The 22,059-nt window shown below is 37.3% G+C and overlaps 1 protein-coding gene across 1 annotated transcript in view; it reads left to right on the top strand.

Moving 5' to 3' along the window:
- The window catches only part of C2CD5 (C2 calcium dependent domain containing 5), an 88,055-nt gene extending 72,426 nt beyond the window's left edge, over window positions 1-15,629 (top strand). The window contains 7 exon segments of the mRNA XM_036019258.1: window positions 431-489; window positions 491-518; window positions 9,941-9,991; window positions 10,888-10,989; window positions 12,303-12,493; window positions 13,443-13,589; window positions 14,323-15,629. Of these exon segments, the coding sequence (XP_035875151.1) occupies window positions 431-489; window positions 491-518; window positions 9,941-9,991; window positions 10,888-10,989; window positions 12,303-12,493; window positions 13,443-13,589; window positions 14,323-14,454 (710 nt within the window). The 3' untranslated portion in view covers window positions 14,455-15,629.
- The last annotated feature ends 6,430 nt before the right edge of the window (window positions 15,630-22,059 follow it).

The following is a 22,059-nucleotide window of genomic DNA, read 5'->3' on the forward strand; positions in this document are numbered from 1 at the left end:
GTTCTGGAAAAAAAAAAAAAAAGGACAGGGTAGTACACTTTAGTAAAGTTTAGTGACTCATTGGCTGAATAAAATATTCATGATTTGTCTAAAATTTTTAAGTTGATTTCACTCTACATGTATAGCATTGAATTAATATCAACACTTACGTGTTTAGATATTGTCAAAGAAGATAAATAACTAGTTTAAGTATCATAGAACTAGAAAGATACAAAGAGTAGGATAATAATAATAATTATTTAACAATATTATTTGCAAGGCACTGTGCTAAGAGACTTGCAAGTGAAGGGTCCCTATGGGAGCAACCAAGGAGAAAATAACCAAAATAAATTGGTGTGAGGGGGGAATATATATGTTATCCAAGATTCTTAGTTTTTAAAAATTAATAATAGGTTATTAATAAAAACTAGTTTTGTTCTTGTTTCTTAAGGCTCTACAGATAATGAAGAACTTCTGCAGTTTCCACTGGAACTCTGTTCAGATTCACTTCCCTTCTCATCCTTTTCCACCAGCTAAAGGTTGGTTAAATAAGGAAAATGCAAACACAGATCCTAGTTGTTAGTGTCTTTCACTTGCTGTGTTATTGTAGGTAATCTTATTTAATCTTGAGATGGAGATTTTATTCTTGATTCTCATTGTGTGTTTGTGTTCATAAAGAGGAAAAAGTAATGTTCTTATTTTAGTCACTCAAGTAATCTCAGCATATATTATTAAGGTAATCTTTCATATGGTACTCCATTTTTATATGTCAAATGTATTAAAATTTTATTTTCAGAGATTTGGATTTTCCCAAAGTAATTATTTACACATGATATATTTGAAATTTATATTATATTTGGTAAATATTTTTTCAGTAACAACTGTACCTTTACAAAATTTTCATTTTGAAAATGAAAACAAATTACCTATTTTCTTCAGTAGGCATTTGGAGAAAATTTGGGGCAGCCAGTAGTAATGCGAGAAAGGGATGTGCTTTTTTGTCTTTGGGTGACTGGGGTGTCATTGAGAAACATTTTTACATACTCAAAGGTGCTTTCATTTTTTTTCAAATACAAAGTGATTGTCCCTTAACTTAATAACAATTTATAAATTTCACTTAGATCTGTACACTCTTTGGAGAGAAAGGTAGTTTTTTTCCATTTCTCTTCTCATTTCAGTGCAATTTGTATTATAAAATTTACAGAATTAGCATACCTTATTTTTATAGCATTATGTACACCGGTAAATGTAGTTTGTGTTTTTTCCTAAATGTTTATTCTGAGAATGATGCATTTACTATTTAAAACTATATTGGCTTTTCTAATTTTTATATTTTATAATACAAGTGAAGTTATTTCATGAATTTCTACTTGTCAGTTATACTATCTGATACCAATTAGGTGTAATACAGAATTGGCTTATATTCATATTGCATGCATGTCAGTAGTTTTTACTAAATCAGTGCAAATCCTATCTATGGAGATAAATAGATCCTGTTTCATATTTTGAAGATGAAAAGATGAACTACTTTCAAATTCTGAACTTTTTAACATAGTAACTGTGGTCCCTTATTTCTTTTGTTTAAATTAAAAGTATAACTTAGAACTCTGTGTGTGTGTGGGCTCTGCCCACAGACCCCCCCCCCCCCCCCCGGCCCCCGCACCATCTCTGAAAGGAGAAGGGCCAGGAACTTGTTCCTCAGTGGGCTTTTATTGGGTTCAATTTGCACAGGAATTGCACAGGAAGGTAAGCCTCATCAATAATTGTCAGGCAGTAAGGATCGAACAATAGATAACAAACAAAGAACTAGGAGGGCTTATTCTGAGTCAGGGTCAGTTAGCTAAAGGGCTATAGAACTTTGGGAAACAAACTCCTTTCATGCTTGGACCCTTACCAGAAAGTTGAGGACATTCTTAGCAAAGCAGGTTTCACAGGATTTTATGCATTCTTTCTTAGGTCTGATCACCCAGAGGAACCACCCATTCCTGCCCACGGCTGCCCAGGCCTGCCCTCTGGCATTGTTTCAGGCTTAAGTCAGGCAGGGGAAGTGAGGCAGCCAAGAGATTAGGAGACTTCTTGCAGACAGAATGAGGACTCAGGCTATGTCAAAGCTGAGGGGCGAGGGTCCCCTGTGGGCCCCTTCATGACCATGCCTGTCTTAGGTCATCCCTCCCTTGAGGAACCTTACCCATCATTGGCTAACCAGTCATCCACCTGTGGCCAAGCAGGGTGAAGTAAAAGGGGGCAGAGGTGGTGCCCCTGACAGGGAGATAAGCTTTGTCTCCTTAGGGGTTTATGGTCCCAAAGTCTCTTTACTCAGCCTTAGCCAGAGGGGATTATAGCTTCTGAAACCAGGCAGGGCTGGTCCCCAACATCAATGGAGAATTTCTGTATACCTCAACTTCCTTGAAAGAACAGAAAAGAAAAATCAAATCCAAAGGTAACCTAAATTCAGATTTATAAATTAAATATAGCTTCAAGAATAAAAAGTAGAACTCTAAATAGAGTCTCCAATGAACTGACTAGACATTTTTTTAACACCTACTTTATACAAAGACTTGAATTTAACACAAAGTTAGTTCCAAACCACTTTTAGGGATCATTTTTATTTATCTTTACCCTGAAATGTAGGGGGAAGAAAAACATAATAAAAAAAACAGTCAACAAAAAAGATTTGATCAATTGCAAATCAATAGTACATAAATGTGTAGTTGGGTCCTGTTAGCTGTGTTTTGCCATGTTAAACTCTGTAAGTTTGCCGTATCTGTACTGATAACTTGAATTCTCTGTAAGAGCTTTCAAAATGTTTTCGAAGGTAATTATAACTAGTACTTCTTGTCATTAGTATGTTTTGTACAAAAGAGACTGTGTGAAAAAAGCAAAGAAGAATTTGAGAGGATTAAGTAATACCTGAACAATACTTAAAATATGTGCTGTTCATCTTAGGGTGCACTGAGAGGGACCAGCGGTGAAGTAATAAAACAACAGACCTGGGATCTTTTCTTGGTTCTGCTACTGATAAGTGTGAGACCTTAGGCCAATTTACACTTGAGTTTGTTGTCTGTAAAATGTGAAAGGATTAAAGTTCCCTGTAGCTTTTAAAATTCTTTAGTTCCTTGGGTTTCTGTATTATTGTTCTTATTAAAAACAAATCAAAACCTAAATTGTGCCTGAGGTCACAATGGGCTTAAAATTTTCCAAATAGCTTCTGATCAGTTAAAGCAATCATTTTTAAACCATGGAATTTCTTCAGAGGTGCTTCATGACTTCCCAGGAGACAGGGTGGGCAGGGAGGGAACTGAGGACAGCAGGAGAGTGAGCAGATAGGTCTCTGGACCCCCAACCCTCCATCCAAACTAGAGCAGCTTCGGTTCAGTGTGCTTTTACCTATCTGTTTTCTGTATGGGATTTTGTTTGAAAGAAGGGTTTCAAAGTTGGAAAACAACTGAATCAGATCATTTCACCTTTATTACCACCATCATCACCATCTTCATAGTGATCGGTTTCATCACAATTACTACTAATGCATATGAAACTTTTTATACTGAGTGCTTAACTGAAAAACCTGTGTGCTTCTCCTTAAATATTACATTTCTAAATCATCAATGTTACAAAGTTATCTGTACCTGTTATAAATACTTTTGTAAATTGTGGTTTGTGTTGCATGCGTATTTATTGTCTTTGCTCCCTCAAAGTCTTTTCAGGAGAATATGGGCTACACCAAATACATTTGAAAAAGTTATCTTAAAGAAAATATTTTTCAAGATTTGGGAATAGGATGAGTTTTGAAAAGGTCTGAAGAATGTTATAATAGAGTGTTATAACATGATTGTAGTAACTGAGCATTGTAACTAAAGAAAGGCTTTGAGTAAAAAATAGAAATATCTGGAAAAAGTTGAACCTTAACAATTTAGAGGAAACGGGAAAAAGAAAGAGGTAAGAGTACTAGGAATAAATGCTCAAAAACGCTTTTACTTTCTTATATGCAGCCACTAGCACTAAGAAGTAAATAAATACATAATTTTTACAGTTTTGTTAGTTCAGTTAGCTACGCTGATAGAGCTTTTTTATTTTAAATTCTGAAAACTTTGGATTCTCATTGATTTTTCATGTTCTTAACACAAATAGGATGATTTGTTAAAATTTTTGTTTCCTTTTATGTTGACAGAGAAGTTTCAAGAGCCAAGCACAGTTATGTTTATTAATACTTCCATCTTTTCACTTGTAGATAAACCTTTTCTCTTTTTGTTATTGACAATGAATGAATGTCATGTAAAGTAAAGATGCTACAATTACATGTGACCTAATTCTGTGTGTAGAGTAAGCTTGGGCCTGAATTGTCCATCCCTGTTCAGTTTTTCCTTCCAACTTTTGTTATATTTGGTTTTGTATCTCAAGGTGACAAAATAGTTTGAGTTATGTCTCAAATTCGTGGTTGACTTGGTGTTACCTTGTCTTGATTTTTCTGATTTTAAATATTAAAAGGTGCTGAGCTGAAGTAATTTCTTAAAGGACATTATCATGTGAAGGTCATGGATATTGTGAGGATCATAGATGATGTGGTATCGACATAAATTACTTATTTTCACATGAGGCTGTGTTATGAGAAAAAAATGGCTGTAGCAAATTATTATACTACTTGCATGATGTTTTTCCTATTAATGTCTACGCTTAAATTTTCCCTGAAGTAGTTTCAGGAGACTTTAAAAATGATATGTATAGAAAAGAAGAGATCAATATAGTAAAAATGGGGAATCTGAGTGAAACTAATCTGGGTGAAAGCTAAAAAAAATGAGTAATATTTTTCTCATAGACTATAGTTGATCTCAAGAATTTTATACATGTAATTTTCATCAGTGTTAGCATGTTACTTTGGGTACACTTTTAAAGATGTAAATCTCAAGATATTAGATACCATGTTGTAGGGCTTAAGAACTTGTATTAATGACCAAAGTGTATGAATTACATACTGCTATAAGTATATCTCAAATACTTTATAAACTTATCTATAATAGGACAGTCATTTTCACCAAAAGTCAGAGTTTTAAGACTAAAAGGTTTAATTAAGTTAGTATTAGTTTTTATATATTGTTGGATAAAACTGGATAGAAGAAAAGTTTTTTATACCCACCTTGTTCCTGCTTTCATTTTGCTGTACGCTTTCCTCATGCTCAGTGGCACACGCTAGAGGCTAGCAAGGTCCCACTTTTCATTAAGCAGCTGCTGACGGATGTGACAAGTGCAGGCCAAAGTCTGGATTTCAATATAAAGGGAAACAAGTGGGCTTTCTCGCAAACGTTGTATGCCAAAATTAGGCACCCACTTCAGACGTTTTTTATGTAGGCTTATAGAGTTATTTGTTTCTTTTTGTTAAATCAAATTTGATTTTAAAAGATAGTGTAACTTTTTAAATTTAATGACTTTCCTTATTTTAAACTAGCAATTAGAGTTATAAATCTATAAAAACTTCATAGTTAGCTTTTATTTTTCCCATGCCAACTAATGGTTTGAGTTCTTACAAGTATATATAATTCTTTATACTAACTGAAATAACTTTATATATTAACAATTCATTGCATGTATTTTTTCTCTCTCTCTCCCTCTTTTTAAAATATATTTTGTCTCGATGACCAGATGGCATCAACAATAAAAAGTTCTCTGTGTTGGCCACAATAATCCACGAGAGATTCTGAAAGGGAGAGAGGCTGAGGGGAAGGAGAAGGAGCCGAAAATAGAAACTAAAGAGGAAAATGTGTGAAAAACTTACCCCCAAAATAGGAAGGAAGCAAAGAGAGTTGATGGAGAAGTAGGGTGAAAGAATCTTAGCTTCTTTAAGGCAGCTTGAGGATAGTGAAATCCAGAATCAGAGGACGAAGTAGTAAAAAGCAAAGAAAAATCAAAACAAGTTACTGGAAGAAAGCAGGGATTATTTGGAAGAGACACTGAAAGAGATGGTAGTGAAAGGAGGAATGGATACCTGGTAATGAAAGCAGGAAAACAGTACAAAGGGATTAAAGAAAAAAGGCAGGTGGTTTAGGATGTTGTGAACCTTTAGTTGGAAGCTTTAACAAACCCAGATAGAAAAGCTAATTGTCTTTGTCCTCTAAGTAGGTATTACCTTTGCAGTTGAATTTTTTTCCCTTGTGGACTATCCAAATTGAAGCTATTAATACCTTTCTCTATGCCTTAATAATTTTTAACTATAATATGGCAATTTCATTTTCAATCTGCCAGTATTTGAATACCACTATAGACAAAGTTTATATCCTTTAATTTGGTCATTAAGCCAGATTTTATAGTTATAATATTTAGCTAATCAATGCATTATAGGATGGTGGAAATGCCTAAAGGAACATAAATTTTGTTCGTAAAGGAACCCAAATTTTGATCGTAATAACTTAAACTAAGAATGTTTAAATAGAAAAATAAAACATGGATTATAAAGAAGCCTGATAGCACATATTTTAACCCACCAGTGAATCTTTTCATAATTTCCAGGAATTTTTTCAGTTTTAGTAATTTTTGTAAGATGACCAGATAAGATTGTCTCAAATATTTAATTTTCAGAGCAAAGATGATCGGAAAATTCTAACAATATACAGTGAACAAGGGGTCAGAAGAGTAAGTAGTCAGTGTAGAACTGTATCATAGCTGACTGACATCTTTGTCATCGGTGTGACAAGTTATTTGGGAGACTAGGGACGTCTCAAACTGTAGAAGTGTTGGAGGAGCATGTGTCATTGAAGGAGAAAGAGTCCTTGCCACATTTTTTTTTGTCATCAATTTACTCATTTTCACTAAACTGCCTTTAACTTAGGTTAGTCCCCACCCCAATACCACCAGGGCTTGTTGTACAGTGTTAGAGCGTGCTAAGAGAGTAATAAAACTGCACATTCTGTTTGCCATGCTAACTTTCTCAGGTCATTTGGGGATAACAGGGCTATCACTTGTTTGTGCTTTTTTAAAAAGCAAAAGAATATTTTTCTTGTATTTAGTGGGAAGGGAAATTATAAGAGAAGCAGGCTGCTATGTGGCTTGATTGGGACTCTCTTTGCAACTAGAATGGGGACCTCACATAAGAAATGTTTGTCTCACACTCTTCCACGTAGATGTGCAAATGGTCCAAATAAGCATTAGCTCTCAACCAAGCCCAAAAGACTTTTAATAAGATTTCTTTTCCTGTATATGAAGGGTTGTCTCTTTTCTTTCTTTTTTTTAGTATTGGCTTAGAGATTATATATGTATTTTTAAGATTTCTTTTTAACCAGAATTACTAGTTTTTCAATGAACTTATATTTGTAATACCTAAACTCTGTAGAGCTTATTAGCTGGGAAGGCAGATTGTAATCAGACCGAGTTAGTGTGGCTCGGAGCCCAAGGTCATGAGATGTTGGAGATATTCAGACCAGTCTAGGTGCTGCTCTTCACCTGCTGCCAAGACTCGCTCATTTTGGGCCTTTTCTCAGGGAGAAAAATTAAGATCATAGCAAACTTATTAAGGATGCACCTGCTCTCCTTAAGTGAGATAAATCTTCTCAACTCACCCTTTCTCTTAAGAATATATTCAATTTTACAACTTTGGTTTTTTTTTTCAGATTTTAATTCAAACACTCATATTTGAGAGCTGGGAATAAACATTTTTTTAAATTTCCCTCTTCCCCATTCTTTGTAAAATTTTATGAAAAAAGTAGTAAATGCAGATGGTGAAAAATTCAAATCCTACCGAAAAATGATATAGTCCAGTAAAGCATCCTTCTCCCTTTATTTCCCTTCCCAAGATGCATACTCTTTCTTAAAAATGTTTATTAATTTTAGAGAGAGGGGAGTGGGGAGAGAAACATCAGTGTGTGGAAGAAACAACGATTGGTTGCCTCCCACACATGCCCTGACTGGGGTTGGAACCTGCAACCCCTAGGTATGTGCTCTGATGGAGAATCGAATCCCCAACCTTTTGCTGTGCAGGGCGATGCTCCAACCACCTGAGCCACACCAGCCAGGGCAAGGCAACAACTCTTCATAGCTTATCACCTGTCTTTGTAAAAATACTCTTTTTTTTTTTAAATACAAAGATTTTACATATCAGTATATACCTTTGTATTGTTCACTTGCTATATGTGTATTTAGAGATGGGAACAGATACCTTCTATGTTTAAGTTCTTTTTGTGGGCATTTGCCGTTAAGTTGTATATAGTTGCTACTGGGGACTCCCACATTACCCAGATATTATTGAGATAATGGGAAATAATTTCATTTTAGTGATTTTCACATTTTTTTGCTTCCCCTCCTGCTTCCCCCCTCCCCATTTTAAAAACTTTCATAGAATTCCTAATGCTGACTGTATTTTCTGTAATTCTACACTCCCTGAGGGCATGTGAGAGCCCTGGGACCCTCCTGGGATATATAACCCAGGGCAGGCCTCTTGCTGTCCTAGCACTGGGTTTGTTTTCATGACGAGATGTCCCTAGAGATCTGGCAAGCCTCCGAATGTCAGTTCTGTTCTGGCCTTCTTCCTGTAGATTCCACCTTTCTCTGGGCTTCCAGTGCCCCTCAGGGTCCTAAGTCCAGAGGACACCTTCCTGTCTAGATGTATAGTCTGAGGGCGTCTTTACCAGGGCATGCGCACAGCATAGCACCCTCGCAGACATTGTGCGGACCCCACCTGGTGGTCCCTTTGATTCATTAGCTCTACACTGTAGGAAGAGCAAGGTCAGCCACTGTACACTCAGCGTCAGCTAGAGGTCACTTGACCTATGAAATGGGGGAGGGGTGGGACATGGGAGATACTTCCTTGCATCTACTCATTAGAAACGTTTTGTATAAATCTTTTTTTTGAAAAGCATAACTTTGATTAATTTAAGAATGTTACCAAAATATCAACACATTAGGCAGAGACAAAAATATTTACTTCATTTATAATTTTTTTAAAATACTTTATTTATTTTTAGAGAGGGAAGGTGGGGAGAGAGAGAGAGAAATGTGCGGTTGTGGTTGCTGGGGGCCATGGCCTGCAACCTAGGCATGTGCCCTGACTGAGAATCGAACCTGTAATGCCTGGTTCGCAGCCTGCGCTCAATCCACTGACCTACGCCAGCCAGGGCTGTTTATAATTTTTTAAAAAAACTGGCTGACCCAAATAATTCTGTGTTCCTTATGAGTTATTTGTAACTTGACACTATTCCTTCAGTTATAAAATTCTTTGAAATAAAAATTCAAACATGCTAGTGTGCCTAGAGCCTGAACATTAGAAATAGATGATTTTTAAAATAGTACTGTTTAAATTTACACAATGCCTTAAATATCTATAATAAAAATATAAAATATCTGAGAAAATTCTGGATGCTATTTTATGAGGTACTGGAAAGGAAGTGATTGGGATTCCTGGTTATTTCTATGGAGAGCAGTCACTTTTTCATTCCGCAAAGTTTCGATACCACCAGAGGAAGCCGTTGATAGTGAAGTCCTTGACTGAAGGAGTTGGTGGTAAGGTGGGTGGGTGGGGGTTTTGGCTAGTAAGGAGCTTGTATTTATCTGTGAGACATTGGTCATTGCTTTGTCTATAGTTTTCAGCCTTACTAGTTCTTTCACCAATAGGTATTTCCCTTGCATGTTTCATTTCAGATTCTCTTCCCGATACATTGACCTTTTCTCCGCCCAGTTTTCTCACATTCTATTTTCATCCTACTAACATTTTGTTACTGTGTTTATATTTTCTCATGTCTATAAAATTTCTGAAACTCTTTTTGTCTTCTTTGGCATGGTATTAACTGAGCTAGTTTTTACTTGTATGTAGCAATAGATATTGCATTTTAAACCTTAATAATTCTGTTGGTTTGCTTTTACAATGAAGCCATAAGATTTCCTCCCATTCATCTGGCTTATAGAGAATATTTACAAACAGCAAAGAAGAGATTCTGGCTTGTATTTAGCATCCAAGCTAATGTTGTTCATATTGTCTTATTAGAACACCTGGAGATTGCAAGTTCTAACTCAGGTATACCAGCTGCACAGAGAGGTGAGTTCATCTAATTAAGCAAATAGTCACCAAAGGTGTGGAATTCTAGTGTGTGGTGCAGAAACATGCACACATTGGAGAAATGCACTGGACAGTGGAATAGACACCAAAATGTGGCTTTATTGTAGTTAGAGTGTGTCTCAAAAATATTAATAAAACTAATATTTATTTCTTTAGCATTCTCATAGTTTCCCAGTTTCTAAAAATAACATTTTAGCTTCTTCATAATTTTTAAAATCTCAATAGTAGTAAAAGTTATTCTTTTTAAAAGGACAACTTGTTAGGCTCACACCTGCCACCTACCCCATTATCATGAGTTTTGTTGCCAAAATCATCCATGGAAAGATAATATGGACAGAAACGAGCCTTTGGCTTTCCTGTTGATCATGGTGGAAAGAAACTATTTTAATAAAAGATAAATCAACTAGAGATATTTTCATGTATTCTTCAACATTTGACTCTCGTTATTTTTAGTTTTGATTTTATGGTAGAAATAGGGAAGACAGTTATTCAAAAAGGTGGAATTACAAATCAAAGTTCTAAAATATAAACAGCTAAGACATTGTAAACTAAACAGAATGGCAGGGGCGGTGGGGAGGAAGTTAGTTAAAACACAGCACATGGTCCTTTCACTGACACTTCTGTTAAACCCACTTTTGTTTTCCCCAAGAGATCACACAACTATGACATCACCGAAGACGCTCAGCCCACTCCCTGAGAAACTGGTTTTGGACAAATCAGTGTCTCAAGCTTGACTCTTTACTGTCTCTCTTGTCTGACTTGAAAAGGACCATTCTTTTTCTATGTAACAGTTAAATTACATCATTAGAAGGAGTGTTATGACGAGTAAGACGTCATACATATTTTTTTCTTTTGTTTTCTGTCTGTGTTTCCAGCAACGTCAGTTGATTACAGTTCCTTTGCAGACAGATGCAGCAGCTGGATAGAGCTCATTAAACTGAAAGCTCAGACCATAAGGCGCGGATCAATTAAGACAAGTAGGCGGATGTTTCTACCACATTATGATCTGAGAAGCATATCTCTGATTTCCCAGTGGTGAAGGCTAGACTTTTCTGCCCAGTAATAACATTGCCAATCAATCATGTTTTGGAGTGTGAAAGCTGCAGACTAATGGTCATTTAGCAAAAGTTATTCAAGGGCCTTTAGATTTATTAGTTTTAACTGTAGAATTGCGTTTTTAAAATTTTACTTTTTGTGAAGGTATTCTTAAAAGTATATAAGTAGATATTATATTATTCTACCAGAAGGATATTTTCAACTTTCTTTTTGAAGAGACACTCTTCCAGGACCTAAGTTACTATCTAGCATATGGCATGTGTCAGTTTCCTAAGTGTGACATCCAGAGGGCTGAAAGAATGAGGTATTTCTGGAGAGAGAGTACTTAACTCTTAATCTCACTGATAGAATCAAGATCATCATATGTCCCATATCTATACTCCATGTGTTTTGGTAGATTTTGAGGTAAATGTATTTGAGTGTCAGAGTTTACAGTACCTGGAAAGGAACTGTGGTTTAGAGGAAAAATCATAGGATATGGAACCAGTCAGATCTGGTTTTGAACAGTAGAAATGCCATTTTAATAGCTGTGTGACCTTGGGCAAGTTATTTAACTTCTCTGGGCCTCAGTTTCCTTGTGTGGAAATGAAGATAATAATATCTATGTTTCTGGGTTGTTATAAGGATAATAGATATATATATGTATGTGTGCGTCTGGCTTATACTAGTTATTTGATAATCAGTAGCTATTATTTATATTATTTTATAACCAATGAACTTTAGGCAGCCAAGGTCATTTTTAAGTTTTTAAAATTATGAGTTTGATCAAAATGGTTTGGAAAAGAAACCTATTACAACTAGTTAACATAAGGTTTATCTACAAGTTGACAATGATGAAGTGGTCTGAAAAATAAGGAAAAACTGGGAAATGTAACAACTTTCACACTCTCTTTGTAATAATTTGTTCCTCCAGCAGATAATTTTTAATTGCTCTGCCGCTTTTTCTTTTCTTCACTTTATAACGATCATTGTATGTGTAACTACACCGCATCAACATTTTCTTTTGCAGGAATGCCATTTTTCTTCCAAAAGAATTCCATTCCAGCATTTTCTCTTATGTTTTTCTTTGTCTCTCTGTTTTAATCGCATGCAATGCATGACAATTTCTTTTCTTTCATGACACGGCTTAGCCTCACAGACAGCTGAGTGTTGTCACCGCTTTCTCAGAAACCCTGGGGAACGATTGAGTTACTGGCATCTGATCTGGGGCTCTCTCTTCTCTCTCCAATTTTAGCTATGGCAGTTGAAAAAGCAAGTCCAGTGGGCGAAGGAAACTTCCGCAGTCGTTCCGCTCCACCCTGTACAAATTCTACAGTTGGGGTCGTTAAGATGACACCTCTTTCTTTCATTCCTGGAGCAAAAATAACTAAGTATCTTGGGATAATTAACATGTTTTTTATTCGGGAAACCACTTCTCTACGTGAGGTAATTTTATAGATGTTATTTCATCATTCTTGTGAATTTTGTCTGATTGGAGATATTAATGGCAAAGCCCAAACAAGTGTGTTGTTTTATTTTGTTTTGTTTTTTGCCACATCTCTTTTTTCCCCTATAGCCTGTCTGGATTGATTCTAGGTTAGACTTACCAAATTTCATGTAATAGCTAGTATTATAGTAAGCTTGTGAACAAAACAGATGGAGTCCCTGACCTGATGGAATATACCATGCCCTAGTGGAATCGGAGCATGATGGACATTAAATAAATAATCATATCACTATTAGTGATAGTAAGTAACAAAGGAAATAAAACAGAGGCCATCAGAAAATATAACGGGGAACTGGTGTTTAGATTTGACCGTCAGGGTAGGTGTCTCTGAGGAAGTTCTGTGTAAGCCAGGATCTGAAGATTTGGATGAGTTGCCCTAGTAGGAAATTGGGTGACAATGCTGGAGCCTTCAGGAACGGCATGTGCAAAGACCCTGAAGCAGGAAAAATACTTGACACCTTTGAGAAATTGACAGAGGGCAAGCATGACTGGAACACGGTTCAGCAGGGAGGTTTATTGTTTATCATCAATTTATTTGAATGAGGATGGGAACGATTTGATGGAGGGAAATGTTGAAGATGAAGGAACAATTTGAATTCCTGCTTTGCCATTTACTTACTGGTTGTGTGATCATAGTTAGTCATGGGCATATTACAAATTCTTTGGGCTTCAGTTTCATCATTTGTAAAAATAAGGATAATAATCCCTATCATAGTCATCTGTTGAGTAAAGGTTTGTTTGTCCTTTCATGCAACAAATCCTCATGGAGATTAAAATTATCCATTATATTAACATAATTTAGGATGATTTAATATCTATTCTTTAACATTTTATATACATTCATGTATACGTGTATATAGTTTGATTTTCCTGTGTGTTACCATATAGGAAGGAGGGGTCAGTGGTTTTCTCCACGCTTTTATCGCTGAAGTATTTGCAATGGTGAGAGCTCATGTTGCTGCATTAGGAGGGAATGCTGTTGTCTCCTACATAATGAAGCAGTGTGTCTTCATGGAGAATCCAAATAAGAACCAGGTAAGACATAGTTATCTCTGACCGACTGGGAACCTGTGAATTTCCCTCATAGCCTTCACACCTGCCACCCTCCCCTGCAAAAGAGATTTATTCTTTATAGAGCCCTTTGATGCATAGGCTTAGAACATGTTTAAAGCCTATGTTAATAACCATGGTCATGCATAGGTCAGATGCTGTTTTCACATCCCAGATGACTAGTTAGTATTCCCAAATACTTCTGGAAGTTTTGCTCCTAATTTACTACTCTTCCCATCATCTTGGTGGGTCTTTGGAGTACAATGGCAGCTGACTGGGGACAGTTAAAAATGCCCTCTAGTTTGGACTGTGATGCTGTCAGGTTTTAATTGCCATGCTGGTGAAGAGTACATCGTAATGAGGCCATACTGGGCTTTTATTTTTTATTTTTTAGTAAGTATAATTCTGTTCATGGGGAGTATAATTCTGCTCATGGGGAATACCCTAAGGAGTATTGCTTAGGTTAAATTTTAGAATAAATTTATTTTATCAGTTTTGTTAAGATAACCCACTTAACATTGTTAAAGATTCCTTTAAAAAATAAATGACTATAATAGTGTCTTTTTTGAATTTTCTCTCCTGTGAATTGCCTTCTTATCTTTTGCTTGGTTTTCTCTTGGGCTATCTTTTCTCTGATGACAGTGGTGCCCCTACTGTGACAGAAGAGTATGACTGTATTGGCAAATCTGTGACTAGATTTGTCCTGTCGTTCTTACAGGCACAGTGTCTTATAAATGTAAGTGGTGATGCAGTGGTTTTTGTACGGGAATCTGAACTAGAAGTGGTATCAACTCAGCAACCTACTGCCAACTGCCAGTCGTCATGTCCTGGAGGAGAAGTTACAACCTGAAGTTAATCAGAAAGAAGGAGCTCAGTTAAATGAAATGTACCTGTCTCCATTGTTTTGTCCATTAATTATCTTCCTACACTTTTAAAAAACTAAACTTAATGTGAGATAATTAAAAAAGAATTGATACATTATGAGTGGGTTTGATTAGTCTAGAATCTCTTGGAGGCATGAAAATTTTCTAATCTTGACATTTTGTTTGCCAGGCCCAGATAGGCCCCAAGGAATCTTGACCCTTCAGTAAATTAAGTTCTCAGACAACTGTAGCAAAGGTAGAAGATACTTGGAATTTATGTTGATTTTAATAAAATCATAATTTATAAAATGAAATGGGAAAATCATCAGGAAACTAGGATAGCTACCCTAGTATGACTTAGAAAATCTAAGCTAATCCACAAATTGTTAATGAAGAAATATTCGATTTGGGGGATGTGTGGGAAATGGAGAAGAGTTTTCAGAAAACTATGTGGGTTTCTGAGTGTGTTTTATTTTGATGAAGAACTTGGTCACAACCAAAAGAGATCTGTGCTTCATCTTTTAAAAAGAAGTTAGAATCCTGCAGCCAACATCCCTAGTATGTTTCAGCCAGTGTACATGAAGACAGATGTATCAGTGCCAGTGTTCTTTCGTTGGAAGTTTTAATGATATCTCCAGGGAGGGAGGGAAAAAATTATGACCTAAGTGGCCAAATTTCAGTTGGTGCTTAATTTGTGTGGAAGAGGCTTGGCTTCAACAGGGAAGAAAAGGTCAGTGAAATTTTTTGAAATGGTTAAAATAATTGATCTAATAGGAACATAAAATTATTTTCTAATAAAATTGTAATGCACTTCTACCAAATAGAATTTTAGTAATATTTTAGGGAATCTTGATGGTGAGTTAGGCTGTATTTGGCATAGAATTTGGAAGTGTAACTTGAATGTAAATATGCTGCACAATGTTGAATGTATAACAGGAATACTTTTTCTGTCAATGCCAAATACCTATTACAAATGAACCTTAAAAAAGTACATTCCTCCTTTGCACAATGAAATTTCTTTATGAAACTTATGATTTTGCTCTTCCGGGATAATAAACTGCCCTAGAGACTAGGAGTCATTTTCTTGTTATCACAGGTGTCAATATTTTTCTGTATTTTGTTTATAATTTTATTTTTTAAATAAAACGTTTTTAAAGACAAACTGGAATATTCCTTAATCTCTGTTTGGCCTCTTCGATGCAGTACTGTCTGCCCCGCTGTCTGGGGTCACTCCACATTGGACCATCTCTGTTCATTCCTTCGGCCCACAAGTACCTATTGTGCATCTTCTGTGTGCGAGGCCCTGTTCCTAACTGCGGGGGGGGGGGGGTGCGGGGGAAGAATTGTGATTGTGGCACTCTCTGTCTTTAGTAAGTAGGTATTCATACAACAACTATTTAGCGCATGTCTGCTAGACCCCAGGGCATAGTTTCAGGCAGTGAACTGAGCACACACCTAAGTTCTTGTGTTCGTGGGGCTTCTTTTAGTGAGTTGCACAAGAAAATAATTTGTAAAATGTGGCGTCTAGCACTGTAACAATTACTCGTGCGTACTGAATGCTTACTGCATGCCAGGCAGCCTAATACATACAGTTTTATATTAACCCTTTACAGAAGCCCTCTGAGGTAGGCATTGTTAAGCACCATGTTACAGCTGAGGCATCTGATGAGAGTTTATTGAATTCGCCCAGAGACACAATCAGTAGTGGGGCCAAGACTCAGGCACTGGCAGTCTGGCTCTGACACCTACACTATTAAGTGAGAAAATGTCTGTAGCTTGGGATGGAGGTAGCTTGGTAGCTTCCCAAAGGAAATGAAAATAGTTAAACTCAGTCTGGAAAAAATAGGCAGTTCACTGAAATTGGCTTTGGGTGGTAAACACTCAGTACAATATACAGTCGATATTTTATAGAGTTGTACACTTGAAGTCTGTGTCATTTTATTAACTGAGTGAATTCAATAAAATTTTTAAAAAAGGAATGTGGGTAAATGCTAGTCTAAAAAATGGAGACTTTCCCTAGTTGGAAAGTCAAGGCATATTTTTCAGATTAGATTTTTAAATGTTAAAAAATTCATTATTGCTGGGGTAGGCAGAATAATACTCCCTACCCCAGAAGTCCACAGCCTAATCCCCGCAAAACTGTGGGTATATTATCTTTCATGACAAAAGTGACTTTGCAGATGTGGTCAAAGTGGAAGACCTTGAGACGAAGAAATTATCTGTGGTTACCTGCTTGGGTTCTGGAAACCAATCACATGAATCTTTAACATTCACAAAAGGTGAGAGGAACAGAAAAGGTGAGAGAAATTCTACGAGGTGGAGTCCAGCTGCCACTGCTGTCTGTGAAGGAGGAGGACACAGCTCCAAGCCAAGGGAAGTGCGTTGCCTCTACGTGCGAGGCGTGGCCTCCAGCTGACAGCCAGCACGGAAACGGGGTTCTCAGTTCTACAGACACAAGGAACTGAATTTTGCTAACAACTCAAATGGGAAAAAAAAAATGGATTCTTCGCTATCGCCTCCAGAAAGGAACAGGTTCCTGCCAATGGCTGGATTTTAGCTTTGTGAGGCCCATATCTGACTCTGACCTAGGGAATTGTAAGATAATAAGCTTGCTTAAGCAACTAAATTTGTGGTAATTTATTATGGTAGCAATAGAAAACTAAAATTTCTTATAAACATAGAGATATATAAGGTTACTATATAGTTACCTATTTATGATAACATCTAATATGAAATGCTTCACAAACTCAGGGTACAAGTATAGTCTTATTTTTATTCAATATCCACCCACCTAACTAGCAGAAATCCAGAATCTTCCTGCCTTTGAGGTTATCTCCACTTAGAAGTGCCTAAGAACTGTAGGAGATGAATGCAGTCCCCAGAAGGTTAAGTTCAGCTTCCACAACCATGCTGTGACAATACGGGAACCTCTCTTGGTACACTGTTGCATTTGCTTCCCACTGCCACATGGTGTCGCTGTTGGAATGGCTTCCACACTTCAGAGCTGGAGATGTTTGTCTTCAATGGAGATGACACAGAACTAGCGGAGACTCCTACCCAGGTTTCCAGGATTTTTTAGCAGGTGGTCTTACAGTACTTCGTGCCTATTCCATCTAAGGAAGCCTGACAAGTTTCAGGTACTAGTGCTCAACCCAACTGTTGATTGAGTTGTGAACAACGACACAAAAAAGTCTAGTTTTTTTTCATACAGATTTTAGAATAGCTTGTTAATTTTTATATGAAAACCTGCTGATAATTTTTAAATTGAGGTTATGTTGAATCTATAGATCACTTTAGGGAGCATTCACAACTTAATATTGAGTCTTCCAATCCATGAATATGCTTCCCTATGCCTTGTTTATCGCATCAACATTTTGTAGTTTTCAGTACATGAATCTTGAACCTTTTGCGAGGAGAATGCTTTATGCCTAAGTACTTCTTGTCTTCTTGGTTCTATTATAAATGGGTACTGTTTTACTTTTAATTTCCAGTAGTTATGAATTTCAGTGCCTACAAACATAATTGAATTTTTACAGTCATCTGGTGTCCTGCAGCCTCACACTGTTCCAGAGGGTTTTCTCTGATTTGGGCGGGGCTTATGCAGACAATTATTGTCACGATTGTGCATAAGACGATGGTTTTATTTCTTCCTTTGCAATCGAATGACTTTTTTCTTACCAAATTTGCCTTATTAAATTATTAAGTATAATATAGAGTAGTAAGAATGGACGGCCTACCTTTGTTCAGGATTTCAAGGGTGTTGGGAACTGCCCTGACTGGTATCAGAAGCTAAAACCCCCGCCTAGGCTAAGGCTAAGGCTAAGGGAATGCCCTTGGAACCGTAAGCCAGCAAGGAGACAAAAGCTTATCTCCCTGGCAGGAATTCGGCTTCTGCTGCTGAACCCCAAAAAGCTTGGTCGGTTAGCCAAAGATGGGTAAGATTCCCCACGGGGGGAACGACCTAAGGCAGGCACGATCACTTTGGGAGGCCCCCCAAAAGAAGGATTTTGGGGGCTGCAGCAAAAGGGGGTGACGGACCCTCGGTCCTCGGCTTTGACATAGCCTGAGTTCTCATCTGGGAGAAAATCTCCTTATTGCCTTAGTTCCTGTGCTAAGCCTGAAACAATGACAGGGTGGTGCAGCTCTGTGCTGAAAAGGGCAGATTCCCCAGGTGATCAGGCCTAAGAAAGAACATGTAAATTACTGTGAAACCTTCTTTGTTTAGAATGCTCTCAGTTGAATGAGAGGGGTCCAAGGAGGAAGTTAGTTTGTTCCTCAAAGTCTTACAGCTGTTTGACCCCCACTCAATAGACCAGCAGAGTTCCTTGTTTTCTATAGTTCCTTACTTCCCCCTGATAAGTACTGTACTTTACCTGAATTATTATGCAAAATGAGTCCAATAAAAGCAGGTATGGATGGTAAATCAGGGCGCCCCCCACTAGGGGGGGTGGCCTCCTGTCCCTACTTCCCCACAGAAACTAGTCTTGTCTCTGTGCATGTGTGTTTGTTTCTCACGTGTTTTTCGGCGAGCCATCCACAGCGTTCCGTGGTCACTGCTGGCCGGTGACCCATGCGCAACACAAGGGGAAGGCATTCAGTCTTTCAGTATTAAGTACAATGTTATTTGTGGGTTTTTCAAAGCTCTTTGAATTTTGTCAAGTGCTTATTCTCCATCTATTGAGGTCCTAATATAAGTTTTCATCTTCAGTTCGTTGAAATGAATTAAACCAAACACTCCCTCCTCTTCTATTTTCCAGAAGAGTTTGTCTGTAACTGATGCTACTTACTCCATAAAGGTGCGGTAGGATCCGCCAGTAAATCCATCTCAGCCTTGAGTTTTCTTTGTTGGCACGTCTTCAACTACACATTGATTTTATTAATAGATATAGAGTTCTTCAGGTTGTCTTTTTATTTTTGTGTAAGCTTTAGTAGTTTGTGCCTAAAGAATTTATTTTTTCAGATTTGTCAAATTTATTGCTATAAAGTTATTAATACTATTTCCATATTTTTTAATGTCTGTGGGCTCTACAATGATATCTGCCTTCACTCCTGGTATCAGTAATTTGTGGCTTCTCACCTTGGTTTGATCAGTTTGGATAGAAGTTCATCTCATTTGTTGATCTTTTCAAATAACCAGCTTTTGATTTCATTGATTTTTTTCTATTATTTTTCCCTTTGTCTTCAATATTATTTGATCTGGCTCTTATCTCTTTATTTCCTTCTTTATATGGCCTTTTGGTTTAATTTACTCCTGTTTTTCTAGTTTCTTAAGGTTGAAGCTTAGATCATTGACTTGAGGCCTTTCTTCTGTTCTAATGTAAGCATTTAATATGATGCAATTCCCTTATACATTAATAGCGTCCTTTAATAAGATGCCCAAATTTTGATGTTATTTTCCTTTTCATTAAATTCAAAATATCTTATAATTTTCTTACTACCTTCCTCTTTGGTTAATAAAAGAATGTTGTTTAACTTTCAAATATTTAGGGGTTTTCCAAATACATTTTTTGTGATGAGAACATTTATGTTCTAGTTTCTCAGCAGCTCTGCAGTTTATAACACAATATTGTGGACTGTAATCACTATGCTGTGTATTAGCTCTTTAGAACTTATCTACTATTTGCAAAGTTGTATTCTAAGACAACATCTCCTTCATTCCCCCACATGCCAGCCCCTGGGAACCACCATCCTATTTCCTGTTTTTGTGAATTTTGCTTTATTTTTATTTAAGATCATATTTTATTGATTATGCTATTTCAGTTGTCCCTATTTTACCCCTCTGCCCCCCTCCACCCCCAGGCATTCCCCACACCATTGTTCATGTCCATGGGTCATGCGTGTAACTTCCTTGGCTACTCCATTTCCTGTAGTGTACTTTACATCCCCCTGGCTGTTCTGTAAGTACCAATTTGTACTTCTTCATCCCCTCACCTCTTCACTCATTCCACTACACCTCCTACCCACCTGGCAACCATCAAAACACTCTCCGTATCCATGATTCTGTCATGGGGGCTGGGGCCCCAGGGCTTACAGAGGCTGGCTGTTGCTTGTTTGATCACATTTAGGAAGTTGTGAAGCATGAGCCACGATCAGCCATTCATATGAAAAGTCACTGTTAACAGCCTGGGTGGACCCATAAGTTGGGTGGGACTGAGTCTCAGGGGATCCCCAGGACAGGGCAAACAGTGTTAGCCAGGTTGATGGAGTCTCAGATACAGCACCCAACTGCTGGCTCTGTGGCTCTGTTTGGGGAGGGCTCAGAAAGGGGATGGTGGCCTCTGCCTGCCTTTGTCCGTGGCTGAAAGCTGTCCCCCAGCTCTTCAAAATTCAAAATATTTTATAATTTTCAGAGGCCAGACACTTTAGTTCCTTTCTGTCACTGGTGCCTTTCAAGCTGCTATCCTGGTGCTGGAGCTCAGAAGGAGTGAGTCTGAGTAAGTCCTTGTGTGGGTTCTTTAAGACAGCAGTCCCTAACCTTTTTGGCACCAGAGTCAGGTTTTATGGAAGATAATTTTTCCACAGACTGGAGGTGAGGGATGGTTTCTGGATCACTCAAGCACATTATGTTCAAGCTCACCTCCTGCTGTGCGGCCCAGCCCCTAACAGGCTGGGACCGGTACTGGTCTTCGGCCTGGAGGTTGGCAACCTCTGCTTGAAGAGGAACTGCTTGGGTCACCAGAAGTTTCTTCCATCAATTCAATCCCTGCTGGTTTTTACAGCGAGAAGTTATAGGGACTTATTTTCCTGGTACTGGAACCCTGGGCTGGGGGGCCTGGTGTGGGGCTAGGACTCTTCACTCCTGAGGTGTCCCTCCCAAATTTTTATCCACCACACGTGGATGTGGGCCGAGCCTGTTCTGCATCTCCACACCTCCTACCAATTTGAGTGGATGTGGTTTCTTCAGTTCCATAGTTCTCAGACTTCCATTCGACTCGATTTCTGATGGTTCCAAGTGATGATTGTTCTATATTTCAGTTGTAATTTGGATATGGTTGTGTGAGAAGAACTGTGTTTACCTGTGGCATCTAGACTTTGGCTTTTTAATGATTTATTAATTTATTTTTAAATTGGTGTAATTGACACGTAACACTGTGTAAATCTGAAGTGTACGATATGTTGGCTTGAGATATATATATATATATATATATATATATATATATATATTGCAATATGATTACCACCTTAGCCTTAGCCAATACCTCTATTATGCCATATACTTATCATTTCATTTTTTAGTGGGAAAAAGTAAGATTTAGTCTGTTAGCAAGTTTGATGTTTATAACACAATATTGTTGCCTATAATCATTACACTGTGCAAGTTTGGCTTTTTTATATTCCACATGTGATATTCTATAGTATTTGTCTTTCTCTCTCTGACCTAGCTCACTTACCTTAATGCCCTCAAGATCTTTCTGACTGCATTTTATTTCCTCTATGGACATATGTTATGCCTCTTTCAAAAAAAAAGTTTTAGTGGTTGCTCTAGACTTTTCAATATATACTTGTAATTTATCACAGTTTACCTTCAAGTAATATTATGGTATTTCTCATTTCAAATAAACTAGCATGATTATTTTGTGTTTGGAGAATAT

Source organism: Phyllostomus discolor, chromosome 2, assembly GCF_004126475.2.
Source record: "Phyllostomus discolor isolate MPI-MPIP mPhyDis1 chromosome 2, mPhyDis1.pri.v3, whole genome shotgun sequence".
In the NCBI taxonomy this organism is placed as follows: Eukaryota; Metazoa; Chordata; class Mammalia; order Chiroptera; family Phyllostomidae; genus Phyllostomus; species Phyllostomus discolor.